This window comes from Rhinatrema bivittatum, chromosome 3, assembly GCF_901001135.1.
Source record: "Rhinatrema bivittatum chromosome 3, aRhiBiv1.1, whole genome shotgun sequence".
In the NCBI taxonomy this organism is placed as follows: domain Eukaryota; kingdom Metazoa; phylum Chordata; class Amphibia; order Gymnophiona; family Rhinatrematidae; genus Rhinatrema; species Rhinatrema bivittatum.
Window position 1 is genome coordinate 198163891 of NC_042617.1, and position 17990 is coordinate 198181880.

The window sequence follows — 17990 nt, forward strand, 5'->3', positions numbered from 1 at the left end:
TTTCCTCATAGGGGAGCTGTTCCATCCCCTTTATCATTTTGGTTGCCCTTCTCTGTACCTTCTCCATTGCAACTATATCTTTTTTGAGATGCGGTGACCAGAATTGTACACAGTTTTCCAGGTGCTGTCTCACCATGGAGCGATAGAGAGGCATTATGACATTTTCCATTCTATTTTTATTTTTTTTTTTATATTTAAATTTTTTATTGATTTTCACCGATGTTACACATCATGAAACAGGAAAATAAATGATATCATACAATGAATAATAATAAGAAAATACAACATTTATAACATAAAAAGGTAATAAACTACTATTATTCATTTGTATGTCTCTTCATGACCCATAATAAGGGGGAGAACACCAGAAATATAAAGATTACTCAGATATTAACATTCTGAATATAATATAGGAGGAGGAGTTATCATTATCTTTTTTAGGCTTCAGTCTCTGATCTTGATACTTGATTTTTATCTAAAAGGAAAGTATCTAACTGCAAAGGATCAGTAAAACCAATTTTTTTTCCGTTCTATTAACCATTTCCTCCCTAATAATTCCTAACATTCTGTTTGCTTTTTTGACTGCTGCAGCACATTGAGCCGACGATTTTAAAGTATTATCCACTATGATGCCTAGATCTTTTTCCTGGGTGGTAGCTCCTAACATGGAACCTAATATCGTGTAACTACAGCAAGGGTTATTTTTCCCTATATGCAACACCTTGCACTTGTCCACATTAAATTTCATCTGCCATTTGGATGCCCAATCTTCCAGTCTTGCAAGGTCCTCCTGTAATGTATCACAATCCGCTTGTGATTTACCTACTCTGAATAATTTTGTATCATCCGTAAATTTGATAACCTCACTTGTCGTATTCTTTTCCAGATCAGTTATATATATATATTGAAAAGCACTGGTCCAAGTACAGATCCCTGAGGCACTCCACTGTTTATCCTTTTCCACTGAGAAAATTGACCATTTAATCCTACTCTCTGTTTCCTGTCTTTTAACCAGTTTGTAATCCACGAAAGGACATCACCTCCTATCCCATGACTTTTTAGTTTTCTTAGAAGTCAAACGCCTTCTGAAAATCCAAACGCCTTCTGAAAATCCAAATACACTACATCTATTGGTTCACCTTTATCCACGCCTTCTGAAAATCCAAATACACTACATCTATTGGTTCACCTTTATCCACATGTTTATTAACTCCTTCAAAAAATGAAGTAGATTTGTCAGATTTGTTAGCAGATTTACCCAAGGGAAGGCAGGACTTCCCTTGGGTAAATCCATGTTGATTGTGTTCCATTAAACCATGTCTTTCTATATGTTCTACGCCAATGAGAATCTACAGGCATTCCTTTTAAAATCAAAAATTATCTGAACAAGTCCAACCCTGCCCAGACTGCACCCCCTGAAATGCATCTCCCTTATGCACAGTTTAGATGCACATAATTTTATAAAAGGCCACAGCTACGGGTAAAGCATTATTTTACCTATAGATGTTCCATGGAAAATTACCCCAAGAGACCAGTAATGAAAGTCTCTGAGATGGTTGCAGCCCCACAGGAGTCAGGACTGTAACCTCACCTTCAAATAGCAACTTCTATTGGAGTTTCCCTTTGAAAATTTGTTGGTGCTCACAGGGCTACTCTTAGTTCTCTTTTAAGAGGACATGTCTTCCTTGTGGGCTTCTTCAGGTGTGTTCTCCGGGTTTTTTTTATTTTTAGGCAAATGTCCTCTTTTTCATGGAGGAAGAATCTTTTTATGTGTCCATGACCAACATGGAAAAATTTAACCCGAGTCTACGAATACCACTATCAATGAAAACTGTACAGTTTAAAAACTATACTCAGTATGATGTTTCTTGGATCCTTTGTAGGCTCTTCAGTGTTTTTTCATAGCATTGATAAAATATTGCTGTACAGTGTAGAAAATTACAGGCTTCATTTAATATCAGAAACCAATGAAAAGAAGCTAATTTTACAAATTTGGCTTAATTTTTTAAGAGTCCTTAGTTCTCAAGTTCTTCTGAAAATTTGTATTGAGCAAGAATAACTTGTTGCATAATTTAAATTTTTCCCAGGGAGAACACTGCACTTTTGTTTTTGGTGTACATGGAAGAGGAAGAAAGGTCCTTTACTATTTCAAAAACTAGAATTGGTGTTTCAGATTTAGGATTTCACTAAGATTCCAGAACATTTCAAGGTAAAGAGAAAGAAAATATATGGAGAGAGAAAGAGGGAAAAAAAAATATGGTTAATGCCTACCCTGCTTGCACTGATGTGACATTGATTTGACACACATCTGATAAGACAAGACACTACTATCTTATTCAAGATGAAGTTAGCAGCTCCTACTTATAGAATGTAGTTTGATTATGTATTTTTTCAATTATTGTGAACTACAACAGGTGGTCCTTTGATGGACCAGGAATGTAGTATACAAACTCAAGATTAAATTAGATTACCGATTCTGTCTTGACTTTGGGAGCGGGTCCCAATGGACTTCCTTGTGGAGCAGAATAACTCCACAGTGTTAGTAGTCATTGATTTACTTACTAAGAAGGCCCTTTTCATTCCAGTTACAGGACTCCCTTCTGATAAGTCTTTGTTTTGGCTCTTTATGAAAGAGGTAATAAAAGTACACAAACTTCCAATGGTCAACATTTCATATTGAAGTTCCCAATTTATCTCCAGGTTTTGGCAGAAATTGATGTCATTCCTGTTTGTTGTTTATTTCATTTAACGGAAATAAAGCAAAAACAAATAAACAGCAAAATAAAAACCAAAACAAAGTTCTTGGCACACCTCTCATGTGATGGGGTCTCTATTGCGAATTTCCTTGTTGATACAAGAGTTAAAAAGTAAAGTTTTTGGATATTGTGTACTTGGGGACTATTGCCCTGCAGTTTTCTTGTTTGGAGAAATTTTGCTATCTTTTCATTATTTTTATGCTGGAACCTTATTCCAGTTATCCCACATTACAAGGGGAGAATTTTTTCTCCATGGATAATGGTGCAAGGGAAGTGAGAAGGGACAAACACCTAAGATGGTTGAATTGACCATCATATTAACTGCTATTATATTTTTGATGCTGTTTTTTATTTTGGGCTTTGTAGCCTGGATTATCCTCTTTAAGTTACAGTAAAGTTTATATTATTTGAACACCACTCCTGGACTCCAGTGAATATTTTTCCAGATTTTCCAGCTTTAATTATCTACTGCACTGTATGACTGGACATTGGTGTGAATCCATTTATATACCTTGTTGCTGTTATTGGCTTCATTGCTCCTTCTCAGGACTGTTTGGCACCTATTGGAGTTCATCTACCTCCAGTGTGAGTGTTAACAGTGAAGAGTCGATCGAAATGCCAGGGGCCCCGGAAGATTATTCTTCCTCCCCGTCTGGCCTGAACTCGGACCTGTAGCACACCAAGTTAAGGCTAACGCACTGAGAACAGGGGACCCACTACACTCATATTTACAATACTTTTATATCTTCCACCAGTACAACTTGGTCACTTTGCTACCTACAGTGGAACCTGCATACAATAACATAACTAAAGTCTATATTCAGAAATCCCAAATCTTTGCTAGTTACAGATTTTATCTTTTGTTCTAAGAAGTAAAGATACAGTAATTGGATGTCCCTGCAGCATTAAACTGCATAAAGCATCTTCATTCAGCTAATGCACTGCCTAGAGGAAAAATAGAAATTTCAAAAGAACCAAATATATTGCTTTTGGTGGACTGATCCTCAATTTAAGATGGACACAGGGTCCAGCTACCAGTTTGACATCTGAAGACTGGCAGTTCTTCAGTCAAGCTGAATCTAAAAGTTATGGGTATATTTGAGAATACTAAACAAGCTAACTTAGTGGACCTTAAAATCCCACCTTCCTAATTCATTCCAAGTCTATTCTGTCTTCCATGAAGCAAATCCATTCCCATATCAAGTCACACCTCCATCTCCAGTAATGGTCCAAATTCAGGAGGAACCTAAGGTGAAAGAAATCATCGATCATAGTTAGTTTGAGGCTGCCTTCAGTACCTTGTGGATTGGGAGGGGCATGGCCCAGAGAAGTGCACATGGGAACCAGCCGGAATGTTCACACCCATGATGTGGTCAGATGGTTCCGCTAAACCCATTCTTAGAAGTCAACTTCATGGGCCCTGGAGTTTCCTCTTAAAGAAGAGGGTAACATGAGACCCAGCCAGGGTCAAACCAGCAACCCATGGATTAGCTGGCAGAGAGCCTATACATGTATCCATATAATATTCAGTCCTCTCTGATTATTCTGGTTCCATCCAACTGTCCGTTCATTATGTCAGCCAAGGTTAGCTCTGATTAGTTGCATTATATAAATAGGTAAATTTTCAAAGGAGTTACACACGTAAAATTAGCATATATGCACATAAGTAGCTTATGCCTACATACCCACTATTTTATAAATATAAAAATACATACATATATTCACTTTCACATGCACTTTAACCTGCACAAAAAAGGGATGGTCTAGGAGTGTTCTAGAGTGGGGCTAAGAGGTATGCACACAGAAATAGATTTTAAAAGTGAGCAATGCGGATTTTACAAAGCAGCAAAGTATGTGAGTGTACACCGGTGTGTGTGTCAAAAATAAGAGGGCAGAAACAGGGTGGGGCATGGGTGTTCTGGGGTGTGGCCAAAAGTTATGCGCAAAACTCCATATTTTAAAACCGGACACTGCGGCATGCATTGGCTCGTTATCCGTGCAACCTTACTGCTGCTCCAGATGAAGAGCAAGTCTGTAGATCTCGAGTTTTAGGGTGAGGGGTCTGGATCAACTGGGGGGTGTGCAGGATGAAGAACCAGAGGGATCTGGAAGACCTCGACATTAACTGGGCAAACTGGTGGACTAATTGGAAAAACTGGGTTTCTCTCTCGCAAGCATGTTTTAAAATTCGCCTATATGTACGCATAAAATCTGACAAAGTTCTATGGACGGCACGCATGCTAGCTATGCTCAAGTAACCTCTTAAAATTAGGAGCATATTTATATGCAGTTAGTGTATTTTAAAACATATGCATGCAAGTGTGTGTACAATTTAAAATTACAGCATATCTTTGCTTACATAACAATACGTGGATGGGCGCACATGTGTTCATTTTAAAATTTGCCTGTTTAATTGCTATTTTATAAGAGACTTAAGTGAATACATGTGGTACTGTATTCATGAAATATGACACTTGCTAATTATCTTGCACAATTGATATCAGAGTGGTCTGTTATCAAGTATGCAGTTGGGAGGGAGGTGTGGGTGAATTAGGGGGAGTTCAGGCCGAAGAACTAGACGAGTCTCAAAAACCAGGAGGAAGACAGGATGAACTGGTGGGGGAATCAAAAAATTGGTGATTTCAATTACATGTGCATGTTTTAAAAAATATGTAAACATATTTTTTTTAGCATGTAAAATATACACACATATATTTATAAAACAAGTAGGAAAGGTATGTGCTTCCAGTGCATTGAAATACATGCTTTTGATGCATTGCAGGTATTTTATAATTTGCACGTACCTAATATGCATAGGTTATAAAATAGTGAAGCAGATTTCTGCTCAGCTATATGCATGCACATATATGGCTGTGCGGAGTTCTTTGAAAGTTATCATACCTAGCTTTTGCAGCTCTGGCTTCCTGCTGGTACAACAGACATTCTGAATATGCTTCTTTTAGTTCTTTACTTGGTCTGGTCCTGCAACTTTGAAAATCTGAATCTTCAACTGATCCTCCTTTCCCTGTTTATTTGGAATGCCTGCTTGGTATTTGTGTCTGTGGACCCTTGCGCCGAGGTACAAGTGGGTCTACGTGCAGGGAGGAGCCCTGCAGGTTCTCACCATCGGCAGGCAGACCCAGGCAAAGCAGAGACTAGTCAGGAGCCTCACCTTTACCAGTTCACGTTACCATTAGGTTCAGCCTTTGGGTGCCGGGGCCAGCAGGTCTTAGGCGATGGTCTCTATTGGTGACTGGAGATGTGGTCCAAGGCCAGGCTAGTGTCATAGGCAGGCAGCGGTTAGGCATATCCAGAGTCCAGGCAAGTGTCAAAGGCAGATATCCATCTCAGGAAAGAAAAAGGAGCAGATAGGGCAGGCAAGGCTTGAACAACACACACTATAGAGTAGCTGGACCTGTTGCTGAGGCAGTGAGGGAGAGGCAGAGAGAGCCCTTTATAGGCTAAGCTTGTGATGTCATCAAGTTGCGCTGTGAGGTTTTTCCCGCCGCAGGCACTTTAAGCAGGCTGATATCGGGTGAGCGCGCATATAAGGAGAGGTGCAGCACGTGTAGCTGATGGCGTCCTGCTGCATAGAGCTCGGCGGGGTTTGCCACATCGGGAGGCAGTGGGACTGGCCCAGCCAGGGAGGAAGGATGGCGGTTCGTGGGAGCAGCCCACAGACTGCCAAACACAAGAGTACCCTCCTCTTAAGACCCCCTTGAGGCTTTGGGTTTCCTGGGGTACCGGTGATAAAAGTCCTTCAAGAGGTTGGGGGTCTAATATGTTGGAAGGTGGCTCCCATGAATTTTCCTCCGAGCTGTAGTTCTTGCAAGAGATTAGATACTCTCTTTTGCCACTCTGGTGGGAATCCAGAATTTCCTCGATTTTCTATATTGCGTCGCCATCAGCAGCAAGATCCTGAGGTTCGGGCAGCACTCTGCAGATCCAAGAAAGCAGAGAGATGTGAAATTCTTGTGGATTTTTTGAGTAGGCGGCAGATTTAGCTGGTATGTGACAAGGCCCAGTTGTCGTAATACTGGGCAAGGCTCAATGAATAGCAGAGTCAAACGCATCAAGAGGAATCGCAGGCATAAGTGTCAAGTACTTAGCCAAACCTTCTCACCCATCTGAAAATGGGGGGCTGGCCTCCTTCAGGCATCTGCTGTCCTTTTGTCTCACTTGGAGGCCTTTTTGATCAAGAGATTGGTTTGTTCCCAACAGTCATGTAAATTTTGGGCTGAGAGTTGAGCCACATGTGGAGGAACTGTTACGGGAAGTGGCAGCAGAGGCAGGGGCTCTTTTCCATAAACTAGATGGAAAGAGGAAGAACCAGTATCTACATTAACGTGATTGTTATTGGAGAATTCGGCCCAAGTTATGAGGGCAGCCCAGATGTCCTGGCGCTCATTGACATGAGCGGAGAAATATTTTAAGGGTTCGTTTAGTTCACTCTGATTTCTCGTTGCCTTGCGGGTGATAGGCCATCATATAGTCAAGCGTCATACTAAATTTCATGCAGAGAGAGCACCAGTACCACATGTTGAACTGCACTCCTTTATCTGATAGGATGTGTTTTGGTAGGCCATGTAAGTGGAAGAAATGGAGGGTGAAAAGACATGCAAATTCTGGAACAGAAGGATGACCAGGCAATGGGATGAAATGTGCCATCTTGGGAAATTGATCAATCACCACCCATATCATGTTAGAGATGGGGAGGTACATAAGAGCATAAGAACATGCCTATACTGGGCCAGACCAAGGGTCCATCAAGCCCAGCATCCTGTTTCCAACAGTGGCCAATCCAGGCCATAAGTACCTGGCAAGTACCCAAAAACGAAGTCTATTCCGTGCTACTGTTGCTAGTAATAGCAGTGGCTATTTTCTAAGTCGACTTAATTAATAGCAGGTATTGGACTTCTCCTCCAAGAACTTATCCAATCCTATTTTAAACACAGCTACACTAACTGCACTAACCACATCCTCTGGCAACAAATTCCAGAGTTTAATTGTGCGTTGAGTGAAAAAGAACTTTCTCCGATTAGTTTTAAATGTGCCACATGCTAACTTCATGGAGTGCCCCCTAGTCTTTCTATTATCCGAAAGAGTAAATAACTGATTCACATTAACCCGTTCTAGACCTCTCATGATTTTAAACACCTCTATCATATCCCCCCTCAGCCGTTTCTTCTCCAAGCTGAAAAGTCCTAACCTCTTTAGTCTTTCCTCGTAGTGGAGCTGTTCCATTCCCTTTATCATTTTGGTCGCCCTTCTCTGTACCTTCTCCATTGCAACTATATCTTTTCTGAAATGCAGCGACCAGAATTGTATACAGTATTCAAAGTGCGGTCTCACCATGGAGCGATACAGAAGCATTATGACATTTTCTGTTTTATTCACCATTCCCTTTCTAATAATTCCCAACATACTGTCCTCCCGGACTTTTGTCAGGTTTTGTGTGTGTTGTGAGGGACTGGGAAGTAAATAAATTTGGCATGTGTGTGGGGGGCGTGAGGAGGGTGATGGGTGTATTTATCTGTAAAGGAAATAGTTATCTTCCGGCGAAAAAAGTGCATGAATGTGTTAAAATGGAAGTGAAACGTGGACCTGGACTGGTAAAATTATTAGTGTAGCGTGTGTTAGTGTAAGGTGTAACAGATGGCACTTACGGCCAGCAGATGTCGCTGTTTTCTGGAAAAAATGTTTAAATCTATTTTACCTGTCACAGGTGTGACATATCTGTAATGTAAGTACAGAAGAACCTTCCTGTATGCGAAATGAAGGATGTGTCCAAATTTGAAAGCAATCGGTTCAGTGGTTTCTGAGATTAGCGATTTTGTCCAAACTATTTAACATTTTTATTTATATAGATATTAAAAAAAATAGATTTGTGATGATCGCCAGGAATTAAGTTGCACTTATACAGTATTATTTGACCGATGATTATAAAGAAGGCTGAGCCATATGGGGTTCACTCAAGTTGATGAAGCCTAGTATGATGGTCAATTAACTAGTTTTGCATCTGCTTCAGTATATGTGTGTTATCCGAGGTAAGGAGGATCATTGACAGTTTGGTGTGTTGCCATTCTTTGAGAGCCAACTTGACTGCTAAAAGTTTGTGATCTCCAATGCTGTAGTTGCGCTCAGCCGAAGAGAACTTCTTAGAAAAGAACGAACATGGATGAAGTGGCCCTTAAGAGCTGTGTTGGCTGAGGACAGCCCCTACTCCAAGGGTAGAAGCATCTACCTCCAGAATGAAGGGCCGTCCGGGATCCAGGTGGCATAAGCAAGGTCTGTGAGCAAAGGTGCTCTTTAACTTCTGGAAAGCCTCCGTAGCTTCAGGTAGCTAATCCTTTGGGTGCTGGGGCTGGCAGGGCTTAGGTGATGGTCTCTGTTGGTCAGGGTAGGGTTGTAGGCAGACAGTGGTTAGGTGTATCCAGAGTCCAACAAGAGTCAGAGGCAGGCAGCGATTAGGCATATCCAGAGCCCAGGCAAGAGTCAAGGGCAGGTATCCGTCCAAGTAAAGGAAAAGGGGCCGATGGGCAGGCAAGGCTGGAACAGACTTGGACAAAAACTGGAACGAAGACTAGAACAGGCTTGGGCGAAGACTGGAATAAAGACTGAACGAGCTTGGGCGAAGACTGGAATAAAAGACTGAACGAGCTTGGATGAAGACTGGTAGCAACATGCACTACAGAGTAGCTGGACATGTTGCTGAGGCAGTGAGGGAGAGGCAAAGAGGGTCTTTTATAGAACTAAGGTTGTGATGTCATCAAGGGGTGCCATTGGGTTTTTTCTGCCACAGGCCCTTTAAGTAGGCCAACAACGGATGGGTGCACATGCGCCTTAGGAGATGTGCATTCTGTTGGCGGCATCCTGCTGTGTGGAACTCAGTGGTGAGTCGGCGGCATTGTCGGGAGACAGAGGGGCCAGCCCAGTCAGAGCAATAAGGACAGCGGTTCACAGGAGCAGCCTCAGAAATCTGATTGCAACAGTACTGATCTGTACTTGGACCTGACCCTACTTTCACCTACTGGATTAACCTGTGACTAAGGTAGTGTTACCTACTTGTTAAGTATTTATTTCATCAGTTGCTTATGTCTCTACCACAACTAAAAAAATCCTGGGGGGGGGAACAGAAGAAAATTAAAGTAGAACAACAATAAAAATACATACGCATTTGGATATGCTGATGGTGTTTTGGTATGACTGTGTGGGGTCATGGAACTCCAAGCTTGACACTTCTTTCCTGAGATAGTCATGCTTGCTGGGCCACGATATGTTGTACCGTTGTCTATATAACATTCAGGATCTGTACCTGAAGGGATTTGTTCAGGCATGGATTCAACTGAAAAAAAAAACCCAACAAATCATCATTAGAAGATATTTTCCAAATGAAGAACTAAATTATATCATAACTATGTAACTCCCAGCTAGGTCAATTAAATACATTCCTGGTATCATGGAATTTCTGTGCATTCAAAAAGTGGTCAGACAAGATGCTGGTCTGGATCGGGCTCAGAGGTATAAGGAGTAGGAATCTCTAGCTGGACAGAGAAAGACAAAAAAAAATTTTCCCCTCTGTGAATATGTACTGTAACTGCCCCCTAGTGGAACTCATGTCCTCCTCTTCAGGCACTCCTTTGGTTGCCTTTGCTTCATCAAACCCACAACTCTGGGATCCAACATATGAAGTATGAAAAATTAGATTTATGCTTCCAACTTATTAATCTTTATGTACACTTCTGGGGTACCAGCAGCAATCAACATAACAAAGTTGAGTCACAGGATCCTAACAAAAAAGAAATTAGCAGACAGGAATATGCAGAGCCCAAATCTTGATAATAGCACAGCAATTATAACTCCTTCAGCTCTAAGAAAACAGAAAAAAACCCTCCAGTTTACACCCCCTGATAAAGCAGGAATTACTCATTCATCAGCCCTGAATACTTTCAGGCCAATGCAATATGGACACAATAAACACGGGTGTCCAAACTGGGCACCCATTTTCCTAACACGCGCCCATCCTGGGTGAACTATGCGATATGCAACTGAACAGCCACATTAAAAAGGATGCGCTAGGGGAAATTGTGCATCCTTAAAACATCCTTGGTATCGGACGCACAGGAGACATAGCTGTATACACAGCCACGGTTTAAGAAAACACATACTGGTAAATTGAGCATCTGTTTTGCTAACCTAACCACTGTCGAGACTTTTTTTTCTTGCTTTCTGTGGACACTAGCTGATTAATTAGTAAATTCACCTGTAAATTTAAAGTACTCTAATTCCAACTCCCTTAGTATTCTAAACTTAACTAGGAACTCAATAAAATTATGAAGAAGGCAGCAGTCCAGCAGCAAAAGGGGGGCTTTCCAGTCTTTTGCATTGAGTGTCACATGTATGATTTTTTACCCACCGGTGAGAGATTGTATGTGTGCACTCGGTGCAAAGAGCTCCTGGCTCTCAGGGAACGAGTCCAATCTCTGGAGGTTAGAGTAGTAGACATGGAGTAGCTGAGGCAGACAGAGAGGTACATTGATGTGACCTTCAGGGACATAGTAGCCAAATCGCAAATCCAGTCTGGCAGCCCCAGTGCTGCCTTGGATCAGAAAGGTCTCCCAGTAGGAGAACATCACCCTGGTGTAGCAGGAAGTGATCCTGTAGCAAGGACCTGCTCTGCAAGTGATGTATTGTCCAGATTTGTACAAAAAACTTTACACTAAGGTCTTTTGGGGACATTTTCTTTCTGCAGTTTCACATCTGTGATGGGGATTTTCATTCTACCAGTATGATTATTGAGGAAGATAAAATGAAATGTTGAAAGTTCCATAATTCTAGGTCCAGAAGAAACGTTTATTGCTCTTTCATGATCTGAAGAGTTTATTTTTCTTACCATCAGGAGCTGAGCCATCGCAGCTGGGTATCTGGCAGTATTCCCATCGTGTATCGCTGTCTGTGGTATAACACCATGGCCTTGTCTCCCCATCTGGATTTCTGCAGTAGTTTTTATCTAAATTCCTGCAATGGAAATATTTCAAGGCTGAAACCATGAGCAGTTGCATTCCAAAGGTGCTTACAGTTGGGTCTTTCTTAGGTATACAGGTTATATAGAACACAGCATATTAGTGGTTAGAGCAGTACCACAAAAATGTAATACAAAGTGAAGAGTGTTGCAATAAAGATAGACACAATGTCCAAAATTCAATCCAAAAACAGGAAAGCTTTAATGTTCAAAAACAAATGATTCAACAGAGTGAATCTCTGATATGGGCTGTTTTTCGCTGTAGCTGTGTCGGGAGGTTACACACTGATCTAAAAATAAACATAACATATTTAGAGGGACAACCATGAAAAGGCAAAAACAGCAAATGTGAAATCGCAAAACATACGAAGTTACCAAGAAAGATCGAGTAAATATACTTGGAGCTCTCAGAGTCGACTAATAGCATCAATATGTCAGAAGAAATTCATAGGCATTTAAAACACAAGAAAATGGTGCCAAAAGGTCATGTGATAAGAACATGAGAACATAAGTGTTGTCATGCTGGGTCAGACCAAAGGTCCATCAAGCTCAGTATCCTGTTTCCAACAGTGGCCACTCTGGGTCACAAGTACTTGGCAGGATTCCTAAATTCAATAGATTGATTCCATGCTGCTTATTCCAGGGATAAGCAGTGGATTTTCCTCAAATCCTCCTTAATAATGGTTTATGGACTTTTTTTCTAGGAACTTGTCCACACCTTTTTTAAATCCAGCCACACTAACAGCTTTTAGTACACCCTCCAGCAACAAATTCCAGAGTTTAATAAAGTATTGAGTAAAAAAATATTTTCTCCTATTTGTCTTAAACGTTATCACCTAGCAACTTTATTGCTTATCCCCTAGTCTTTGTACTTTTTGAAAGCATAAACAACCGATTTGCGTTTATCATTTACAATCCACTCATTATTTTATAGACCTCTATCATATCTCCCCCAAGTCGTCTCCAAGCTGAAAAGCCCTATTCTCTTTAGCCATCTTTCACAGAGGAATCGTTCCATCTCCTTTTATTATTTTGGTCACCCTTCTCTGTACCTTTTCTAATTCCGTTATATCGGTGTAACCGGGGGGGGGGGGGGGGGGGGGGGGAAGATCCATTCATTGGCAGTCCCTCCTAAGGTGGGTGCTGTAATAGATATCCCCTGCAGGATGTTTTATAGCAGAAATCCTCAAACGGCTCTGGGGCAGTCTTAGGAAAAACTCCAACCTTCCTCTCAAGCTTTCAACTGAGTTACATTTTGGGCCTACCTGGAGCCTTGGAAGCCCTCCGAGATCCTCCAGTACTGGTCAGGACTGCACTGCTGCTCTCTCCACACGAGGTGCAGAATGGTTGTCCAAAAGCTAATGTGGATTTTTGGACATTTTGCTTGAAAGGAGCCCTGCTGAACACCTGGGCCTGTTTGAGGATGCCCAGGGATAGGGAACACCTGCCCCTGAAGTGGTGGCTGTGACCCGTTGCAAGGGAAATCTGGTATTGTTTACTTTTGGGGAACAGAAGAAATCAAGTTCCAAGACCTGGGAGGAAGGGTTTTTCTGCCCCTCTTCCAAGCCATCAGTAGACCTGTGAGACCTGCAATTCCATGCAGGATTCCTTCCATCAGCAATCCCCATCAAGATCAAGGACATCTAAGCGTAAGAAAGAAAGCATCTGTAATTGGAGGACACCCAGTTGGAGTCTTCAAAATCCCTGGGGAGAGTAATTCATTCTCCTTGCAGAGACAGATTTTTGACATCTGAGAAGGGTTTTCCCATTCACTAAAGGGCAAGGGGACCACTGCTCAGCCTAAGCCAGGAGGGTGGTTCATTTCCCGGCCTTTCTGATGAGACTCTTGCATAGATAGAGGATACAGCATTGTAATTAAAGAGAGATAAAGAAGAGTGAACTGTGGTGCTGGACATTCACATTTATTGTGCCATCAATTCATTATTGTCTTCAGTAAAATTATTATTTGGGCACACAGCACATAGAGTGTAAAACTTCACCTCGCTCAGGGAATTTAAGAGAGAAGGTCAGTCACACTGCACTGGGACTTGAGAGAACCCCTTTCAATCCCTAGTAAAAAGGACCAGCACCTTGGGAGTTAAGGGAAGAAGAAGAGCTAATCAGGGTCCCTGCCCCAAAGAGTCGATAAATAACTTTATGTACCCACCCGTGCTGGACCTGCACACCGGGGTAGTAGTGATCAGAACTGCACATCGTATTCAAGGTGCGGTCACACCATGGAGCAACGCATTATGATATTCTCTGTTTTATTCTCCATTCCTCTCCTAATAATCCCTAGCATTCTATTTGCTTTCTTGGCCACTGCACACTAGACAGAGGATTTCAACATATTATCCATGTTGATGCCTGGATCTTTTTAACTGGGTAGTAACTGTCAATGTGGAACCTTGCATTGTGTAACTATAATTTAGGTTCCCCTTCCCTAAGATGGTAACTTTCAAACCGACATGCAGACATACATTTGCATGCGTACATCAGCCTGCGCCCAGGAACACGGCTATTTTATAGCTTGTGCACGATTATTCACAAAATAAAATAGCCTGGCCACAAGCACATGTACACCAAATTTTAAGTGGGCGCACACATGGGCACGCAAATCCCGCTTCTACCATGTAAGTTGGGGGATTTTAAAAGGGGCACATGCCCATGCCATTCTCAGTTCACCAGTTCATCCACCAGTTCACAGCTAGGTCCTCCAACCCTCCCCCTCCCCTCCATTGTTTGATAGCCTACACTCCCCCAGTTACCCCCAGACACTTTAAACCCCTCAGAAATGACTCGATCCTTTTATTTTCTGACTTAGATGGCATCCATAAAAAAAGTAAAGTTACTTGGCAGGGTGTGTAAGCATTTACGCAAATATCTCTTGGACAGACCATGCCCATGCCTGCCCCTTTTTGGAAATTTCTGAGACGTGCACTCCATGACATTTACACGTGTATTTCAGTGCTTTTTAAAATACAGTTGGTGCACACGAGCCTGACTTATTTGCGCATGCTTCAATTATGTGCGCGCCAGGCTTTTAAAATTCACCTTTATGTGTATCACTGTTGCGGTCTCCACCGCTTCCCCTCTTTTTGCTGAACTTAGAGCTCACCTCCGATGCCGGGAACGCCGCTTCCGCGGCTCTGCTGGGCCCGTGGGGCGTCCGCCATTACTGGGTCATCTCGCTGCTGCCACGCGCATTATGGACGCACGGTCACCGGAAGTCTGGCCCCGCCTGGGCTAACTACGCCACGCCCCAAGCCTGATTTAACCGGCGTTCATCTGCCTTCTCATTGCCTTGCAACGAGGGTCGCTACTGTTAGTAGTTCTTAGTTGCGTTTCTGCTGTTCTGCTTTCCCGGTTGACTTCAGCTCGTTCCTGACTCCGCTTCTGCCTGCCGCCTGCCACTGACCTCAGCTTGTTCCTGACTCCGCTTCTGCCTGCCGCCTGCCACTGACCTCAGCTTGTTCCTGACTCCGCTTCTGCCTGCCGCCTGCCACTGACCTCAGCTGTGCCCGACTCCGCTCCCGCTTGCCGCCAGCCTCCGATCTTGGCCTGCACCTGAGACTGCATCGACTGGCTGTCAGCCTGACTCGGGTTTGTCTTCCTTACTCTCTGCCCGGTCTGGCTCTCTGCACGCTACTGACCCCGGTCCTGCCTTCAGCAGGTCACAGCCTACGTTCCACTACAGACTCTGTTCCTGTTACCTGTCTGCTCCGCTCCGCGGCATACTACGGATCCCGGGCCTGCTCTTTACTGCTTGTTCAGCAGGCTACAGACTCTATCTACTGCCCCGCTCTCGCCGGGCCTTCCTGTTTCCTGCTGCTGGACTCTGTGGATTACTCTTGCCCAGGCCTTCTCTATAGAGACTGCCTGTGGCTCTTAAGTCCCAAGGTTCTAGGACCCTACGGGCTCCTCCTGGGGGGTTCCTGGTTCCCGGGTGAAGACCTGTGCCTGTGGCTCCGCCTCCCGAGCTACTCTAACCAGGGTAGTTCGGTTCAAGGGTTCACACCTGGACTGCAGCTTCCCAGACAGCAACAAACACTTTGCGCTTGCCCACATTAAATGCCATCTGCCAATGCCATTTGGATTCCCAATCTCACAAGTTCCTCTTGCAATTTCTCACAGTCCTCTTGTAATTTAATAACTTTGAATCATTTTGTAACAGCAAATTTGACCATCTCACTCATTATTCTCATTTCTAGGTCATTATAAATACTTTAAACAGCAACTGTCCCAGTACAAATTCCAGGGGCATTCCACTAGATACTTTCTCCAATGAAAAAAAATTAATTTAGTCCTATTGTCTGTTTTCAAGCTTTTAACCGGTTCTCAATCCACAATAGAACATTGTCCCATGACCTTTAATTTTCTCAAGAGATATTTTGCCCAATGCTTTCTGAAAATCCAGCTATATTATATAAACTAGCTCACCTTTATCCATATATTTATTCATGCCTTCAAAAAAAGTAGCAGATTAGTGTGGCAAGACTTCGCTTGGCTAAATCCATGTTGGGCTTATCCTATTAAACTGTGACTATCTATATGTTCTGCAGTTTTGTTCTTTATAATAGTTTCAATCATTTTCTCCTAGCACTGACATCAGGCTCACCTCACCAGTCAGTAGTTTCCTGGATCACCTCTGGAAGCTGTTTAAAAAACTGGCAGTACATTGGCCGCCCTCCAATCTTCAGGTACTGTAGCTGATTTTAATGATAGATTACAGATTAATAATAATAGGTTTGCAATTTCATTTTTAAGATCTTTCAGTTCCCTGGGATGTATACCATCTGGTGATTTACTACTCTTTAGTTTGTCAATTTGCTCTATTACATCTTCCAGGTTCACTGAAATTTATTTTATTTTCTATGAATCATCACCTTTAAATATCACTTCTCACATGGGTATCTGCCTTGCATCTTCCTCAGTAAAAACTGAAAGAAATTGGAGAAATTACTTACCTGATCATTTTGTTTTCCTTAGAGTAGACAGATGGACTCAGGACCAATGGGTATAGTGTACTCCTGAGAGCAGTTGGAGACTGATCAGATTTCAATCTGACGTCAGCCCCTAGTACATATACCCCTGCAGGAAGTGCAGCTCTTCAGTCTTCTCCTCGAAAAGCATTTTATTTATTTATTTATTTATTTATTTAAGATTTTTATCTACCGACATTCGTAGGTACATCATGCCGGTTTACATCGAACATTGTTAACAGAAAACGAAAGTTACATAAAACAAGGGCAGAGGAAACAGGGGATTTAAGGAAATACAGGCATTTCAAGAAATACAGGAAAAAGGCATTGTTTAACGGCAATAATAAGAGGAAAGTTTATATCCAGGGCTTCCTTGCAGCATGAGAAGAGTGGTTGACATATTCTTCTGATCCAAAAATGCATCGTGAAATGTATTCATCAAAACGGAAAGCTTATGTTTTTCTGAGCCTTTTTCTAATGAAAGACAAGTCAGGCCATGAGTAGTTTCCTTGATGAAGAATTGTACACATTGGGTCCACTTTTCCTTTTCTTTTAAACTTTTGGGAGGGAAGAGGTGCAGAGGAGGGCTCTCCCATGTGTGCTCCTCCTTTACCGTGCAATTGCACGGAATGGCATACCTGGTCATGCCGGGCCTGGATCCTCCTCTTTGCCATCGTGGGGATGGGATCCCGAGACGGCCTTGTAGTTCCGGCGCTTCTCTGCCAGTTCCAGTTGGGTGGGCCTGGGTCCAAATTAGGTGGGAAACTGTCCACCCAGGCCCACCCGTGGCTATGCCACTGTGCTGATGACATAGAAACATAGAAACATAGAAATGACGGCAGAAGAAGACCAAATGGCCCATCCAGTCTGCCCACTTGTTTCAGACTTGCTGTTTCAGACTTGCTCCTTGTCTGAAACAGTCCCAGAAGTAACACGATCTGATTGCACTTCTTCCTCCGCTAAGTTGGGTAGGTGTCTGCATCTCTATAGAGGCACTTGTGCCCTTTATTTTACTTCTAATTTACTGTTTGAAAATTTGTTGTGTGCTGATGACATACTTGCTCCATGTCTGAAACAGTCCCAGAAGTAACACGATCTGATTGCACTTCTTCCTCCTAAAGTCCCTGGTGGTCCATCAGGGGGCCTGGAAACAATCTCTCACTCCTGTGCTGTCCACTGCCAGTGATATGTGTGACTGACTAATTTGATCAACTTGAATAACTTCATAAC

General features: G+C 42.6%; 1 protein-coding gene across 1 annotated transcript in view; it reads right to left on the minus strand.

Moving 5' to 3' along the window:
* PLG (plasminogen) overlaps positions 1 to 17990 on the minus strand; it is a 257526-nt gene that overhangs the window by 75441 nt on the left and 164095 nt on the right. Inside the window, exons 9-10 of the mRNA XM_029594095.1 lie at positions 11650 to 11774; positions 9930 to 10101 (exon numbers count right to left, since the gene is read on the minus strand). Of these exons, the coding sequence (XP_029449955.1) occupies positions 9930 to 10101; positions 11650 to 11774 (297 nt within the window). The remainder of the gene's footprint in view (positions 1 to 9929; positions 10102 to 11649; positions 11775 to 17990) is intronic.